This window comes from Lipotes vexillifer, unplaced genomic scaffold, assembly GCF_000442215.2.
Source record: "Lipotes vexillifer unplaced genomic scaffold, Lipotes_vexillifer_v1.1 scaffold1098, whole genome shotgun sequence".
In the NCBI taxonomy this organism is placed as follows: Eukaryota; Metazoa; Chordata; class Mammalia; order Artiodactyla; family Lipotidae; genus Lipotes; species Lipotes vexillifer.
Genome location: NW_006798559.1, coordinates 449,275 through 455,434, shown reverse-complemented (window position 1 = coordinate 455,434; position 6,160 = coordinate 449,275). Strand labels below are relative to the sequence as shown.

General features: G+C 39.9%; 1 protein-coding gene across 1 annotated transcript in view; it reads left to right on the top strand.

Annotated features, from left to right (window-relative positions):
* KCMF1 (potassium channel modulatory factor 1) overlaps positions 1-4,416 on the top strand; it is a 29,261-nt gene extending 24,845 nt beyond the window's left edge. The window contains exons 6-7 of the mRNA XM_007470599.1: positions 4-250; positions 4,155-4,416. Of these exons, the coding sequence (XP_007470661.1) occupies positions 4-250; positions 4,155-4,416 (509 nt within the window). The remainder of the gene's footprint in view (positions 1-3; positions 251-4,154) is intronic.
* Positions 4,417-6,160: the final 1,744 nt, after the last annotated feature.

Genomic DNA, 6,160 nt, shown 5'->3' with positions numbered 1-6,160 from the left:
CAGCAGGAGGACAGCTTAATTCCTCTGGCCCTTCAGCTTCTCAGTTACAACAACTGCAGATGCAGCTGCAGCTAGAACGGCAGCACGCCCAGGCAGCACGGCAACAACTGGAGACTGCACGCAACGCAACCCGGCGTACTAACACAAGCAGTGTCACCACTACAATCACACAATCCACAGCAACAACCAACACAGCTAACACAGAAAGCAGTCAGCAAACTATCCAGAATTCCCAGTTTCTTTTAACAAGGTAGTTCATTTATTAATGTAACTTTGAGGAGTAGTATGTTATTAGCACCACGCAGCCTAAGATGACCTTTTCTCTTTTGTGCTTATATGTGTTCTTAAAGGCTCGGCCTTTGATCAGACCACTAAAACTCACAGATCTCTAATCAAAACTGTATATTCAGTATTTCCTTAAAAATATGAAAAATAATAGTTTATTTTAGATAAACTAGGAATGCTGATGGTCTTGTTCTGACGGTGTATCATCATCTGATATGAATTTCTTTTCCCATATTGCCCATAAAATGTAAACATTGTATCATTACATATATGGGACATACTAGGTACATTTATTGTCATAATTAACATTGCTGTCTTTTTATTGCCAGTTTCAGTCTGCTGTGAAATATCCAAAAGTACAAGAGAAGATTTTATAATGTGGTGGTTTTCTCCTGAGAATTTCTAAAGAAGTGGAATTTAAATTTTTGTGGTTAGCATACACAAAATAACTATTTAAAACAGTGGTTCACCACAGTGTAAAAAATACTTAGTACACACAGTAAATGGCTCTGCTGGATGGAGTAGAGTTCTTATTTGCTTCTGAAAACTACCATTAGCAACCAAATATGTTCCTCTGCTGAGACCTCGTAGGCATTTTATGTGACTTTTAAAAATAAAAGAATTTTAGGAAGAGCAGTAATGAGTAGGCTCAGCAGATAATGAACCTGGACTAGTTTGGACTTTTAATGGAATAGAGAGGAATATAAAGTTAAAAACTGTGAAACGAAGAAGAAAATTAGTGTCATATATCAGTTGTCTCCAAAAAGTAATGTGTGTGACAACTAGATGTTAGAAGAAAACACTGTTTCTCTGTATATTTCTTTTATCTCATGCTTTTAAACATCTCTGTTAGTACAGTGGCACATGTGTATAGTTGTAAATAACATATTGTTGATGCAGAATAAAAAATGTTTGCAGATCTCTGCAAATAGGACCCCTGTCAAGAGCCCCAGCTTTTACTAGTTTGGACGTTAGGCAAGTCACTTCACTTCTCCAAACCTCAGTTTTATAATATTCCATGAGTTTTGCCACATTAGAATGAGAATTGTTTTGAGGATGAAATGGAGTACAGGTATGTGTATGGTCTGGCTCAGTATCTGGTATGTAATAAAAGCACAGTTAAAGGTACTTATTATCATTTGGTATATGGATCTAAGGAGGAAGTTTCAAGTGGGAAATTTACCTTTGTATTATCTCTGCAAAGTGAGTAACTGTGCCTGATCGATTATTACCAGAAAATGTGGCTTCAACGTAAAGAAAGCGCAGAGCCACAGATCTAGGTACCTAACCTCAGAAAGGAGCCCTACCAGGGTGTGTGTCTGCTGAGGGTTTGCTGGCCTGGGGGGTGGAATGAATGTCTTGCCCCACTGCCCTTTGGGAAACGCATCTTCCCACCTTTGTTCCACTCTGGTTTTTTGTTTTTGTTTTTGTTTTTTGAGCTCCAGACTCAGTAAGCTTGATCTGGGACTTTTCTCTATGTAGTTATTCTAGACCAGACAGCCAGCAACCAGGGCACAGTATGGGTGGCCTCTGAGTGTTTTCCTTGGATTCTGGTTGTAGCTTCTGGAAGGCCCCCTTTCTGTCATCTGATACTGTATGTTGCATAGTACCTTGCAATTTGTAGACCACTTTCTACATCTTTCATTGTGTCATTAGATCCTGACTCATATAGTTTACCTAAGGCAATATTTCCCCAAAAATATTCCCTGGAACTTTATATATTCTAAGAAATATAAATAGTTATTTATGTTCAAGTTTTTTCCCTGATGAATAAGTTTGGGCAAAACTGAGTAACAAATAGTTTATTTACTCTTGGGCGTCTCAGAACTTCAAATACATTAACGTGTGTGCTGAGAATCTTCAAGGCTAGCAGAGGGTCTGCGATGTTTCCAAGGGGAAATCCTTGTCCCTGGCCACACAGCTGTCATGTGATATGTGTAGGGCTTCAGCCTCATCTTTGGTCTCTTTGACCAGGGGCAATTCCTGTTCCTGTTGCCTTGGAACTGATGGTGGGACAGTTTCTTTGGGATCCAAAAATGGTTGACCTTTTAGAAAGCAACTGTGTACGTGCCTATGTCAGATTCCAGTCTCTTGGTAATGGAGCCAACTAGTTTTACTAACTCCAGTTTGAAGCTCCCTACAAGCTTTGCAGTTACTTCTAGATCCCAAATGAAGTTTGGCCATCAAGACATCTAGTCCTAGTACCGATTTTATCTGCCCCCCTCAGGAGTGAAGAAACATTTTCTCAGTTATTTCCAAAAAATCAAAACAGTAATACTAGAATTACGTGCTCTCCGAAGGTTTGGGGGCCTCAGCCTGTATGTTTCTAGTTTGCCTGCTTGCTATGTAGGTAGTTTTCTATGCATCCTTTCTCTTTCTAATAGGTTTGACTTTAGTTTTTCTTTTTAAGGCCTTTTCCAAAACTAAGGATGTGGAATGTATTTCATTTCTTAGCACTTTCAAAGTTTTTGATTGAGAATATGTAGCCTATTGCTCAATCTCCTGTTTCATTAGATACATTTGGTTTTAATCATAAATGTCATCAGTCATTGCCTTTCAGTGTGGATTTAATGGCTTTTATGTAGTTACCTTCCAGATCCTTTTGTGTTCTTTCAGTTCTTAAATTTAGATCTTTTGTTTTCTAAGCCATGGATCTAACATTGAGTGGTTCTGAACTTGATGGCTGTGAGATTTTTGAGCACGTCACTTAACCTCTTCAGTTTCTTCTGCCTATAAGTTGATAATAATGAGACCTAACTCGTAGGAGTTAAAAGAGATAATCCATACAAAAAGCACTTAAAGCAGAGCCCATGATGAGTGCCCAGTATGCCTCCTCCATTGCTACTTTGGGATGCTCCCATGCCTTCCAGCGTCGGTGGGACAGCAGGGAACAGGTGCGGGGTGTAGACAAGCGTGGGCTCCAAGTGCACCTGGCTTCTCCGGGAGGAGCACCTGTCACGCGTGCCTACTGAACCTCCTTTTCACTGTCACCATCTTCTCCCTGTTTGTTACTTTTCTTGACCCCAGTGCTCCAACCAGTTTCCCTTTCTTTCTTTACCACTAAAAATGTAGAGAAATAAAACTGGCAGTGAAGCTAAGCAGAATTTTGCATAAGTCACTTAACAGGTTAGTAGTAAAAATTCAGCTCTTAACAGCTGCCCAGTCTCTGTGCAAATGAACCGGGTTTCCCAACATGACACAGGTCTCATAAGTGCCTGTTGTCAGGTGAGCATACTGGGCCGTTAAACCTTGGGTCAGACCTGTTACACAGTCCTTGGTAGAAGCGTAGGTGCGCACATGCTCGTGCGTGCGTGCGTGTGTGTGTGTGTTTGCCCTCTCAGTCCTCTGGACATATCTTCATTTCAGGAAGAATTAATGGAAATAATAGAGAAAAGCCAAGAGAACTTTTAGGATTTTTTTCGGTTGACTGTTCTAATCACTACAGATTTTGTTTTTGTGACCAGGGTTGCTACTTTTCCTCTTTTTACTACCCACTGGTAAAATTTTGGTTAGGGAAATCACTGCTTCCCCAAGTGTCTAATCTGTTAGAAGTTTTGTTTTCCTGAGGAAATTTTTCACCACAGTTTTCTCTAAAGGGAGTATGAGAAGTGTAAATGTATTTTTTCTCATTGAATCTAATTAAAGCATAGACTTGCACCTCGGGGTAACAGTAGTGCTGTTACAAGTGTGGGGAATTCATCTCAGCATAATTAACGAGGTCAATCCGAGCGAGGTGTTCCGTTAATACGTCTCAGATTCTGAGTTTTGCCGCCTGTGAGGCTTGTACAGAGCAGGACATTCTAGAAGTTGACCACGACAGTGTTCATTGACTTTTTACCAATAAGATCTTTTCTTTTTAATTTACACAGGTTGAATGATCCTAAAATGTCTGAAACAGAGCGCCAGTCCATGGAAAGTGAGCGCGCAGACCGCAGCCTGTTTGTCCAAGAGCTCCTTCTGTCCACTTTAGTTCGTGAAGAGAGCTCGTCCTCAGACGAGGATGAACGGGGGGAGATGGCAGATTTTGGTGCTATGGGCTGTGTAGATATTATGCCTTTAGATGTTGCTTTAGAAAACCTAAATTTAAAAGAGAGTAATAAAGGAAATGAGCCTCCACCACCTCCTCTTTGATGACATCCCAATTCGCAGACAATGTCCTCTGTGCTGTATTTGCCAATGAAAGTGGACAACAGCTATCTTGGGTTCGTTTGGTGATTGTAATTTCAGGTCTGTCACTCTGTTACATTGTGTACATTCAAAAGGAAGAGAGAAGATATATATGATAATCATTTCCACTTAACTAATTTTTACTTCTAGCAGGTAAATGTAGGTAGCAGTGCAGGGGTGATCTCTGCTTCCTGTACCTTGACATGCAAAAGGCTCTCCTAATACTCCACATTCAAACTGAAGAGGAAAATTGAAATCTCTAATGAAGCTGCTGTGTGTATTTATGAATATTAATGAATAAAAACTGCTTGGATGGTTTACCTTAACTACTGCATGAGGTTTTTTGCAGCGTGCATGAGTTTTAGTGACCTTGTTATTTAAAAAACTTAAATACAAGGAGTAAAACTTAAAAATAAAAGCCCAAAGCTTTCCCAAACATTATTCAATGGTTACGCAGCAAAAGGGTTACTTGACAAAGTAGCTTTTGAATAATGTCTGCCTGAATCACCTTTCTTTGTGTGCCTCTACGCACAAGCCAGCTCTGCAGTGGAACCTGGGGTCGTAGCCGGTGTCACGCTCCGCCCTGTGTGACTGTCCTGTCGCCCTGTTAGTCATCTTACCGTGTGGAGCTCAGCCTGTCTAACTCATCCATAGAAGACACACCAGTACAGCTACTGTGGGAATCTGCTGCAGGCGTCTGTGTGCCCTGAAAACAAATCCTGTTCTACTTGTTTAAAGTTTTTACTTTTTGTGGTTGTTTAAATTTTTTTTCAATTGTTAAATATGTTTTATTCAGGTGTAGATGAATTTCATTTATTCACTGTTCAACAAAGTTAACCTGAATTATGTTGTCTTTGTTTTTGAAAATCTCACATTCTCAATCATACTTTGCGTTATTTATGTATTTGCTTCATAGTTTGCTGAGACAGATCAGTATCAGGGGAGCTTTGAGGATTTGCCTTCCCAGACTTTGTCAATATATTACAACCAAATTCTTAATGCTAACTTTAGCACCTTTTATTTATTGGGTTTTTTTCAGCGTAAAAAGCAAAGCCTTTTAATTGAATCATGCCACCTATATGCCTATATTATTAATCCTATGTGTAAAAAAAAAAAATGTACAACTCTTTTGGGTTTGTTTTGGGGTTTGGAGGGGCCGGGATATTTTTTATTTTCTGTTTCAGTTTTTGTGCATAGACTTTTCACAATAGCTCCAAGGCAGGGACAGTGGGTTTGGGGTTGGGGGGCAGTTTTTGGAATGTAAATTTAGGACTTTTAAAAAAGGTGCGCACAGCTTCTGATAAATTTATAACTAGACTTAACCTAATCATGTCTTGTTCCAGTGCTCTCTCCTCTGAGCCCTTTCCTCCGTCTCCCCTCTTCCGCTGTAGTCCTTTCCTTCCCCATCTGTGCTTCTCTGTTTCTTCAACACAAGCATACAGACTCAAGCACCCTCCGGTGTTCTCCCGAGAACTGTGAAGTCCATGCTCATCCAGATGTATCCAAAAGAGATGTCACCCCACATTTCTAAAAAACTGTTGCTTCTCCTTCTCTGAAACTTCAAACTCCAACAATTTCCAAGTATCCTAGCTTTGTTTTCTTTAGTTTCTGTGATGGAAAATGTTTTAAAGGAAAATTTTACACCAGGCTTCTGGTTATGCTAGAAGTCCAGTCCAGTAGGATTTTTTTTTTTTTTTCAATTGGTTGT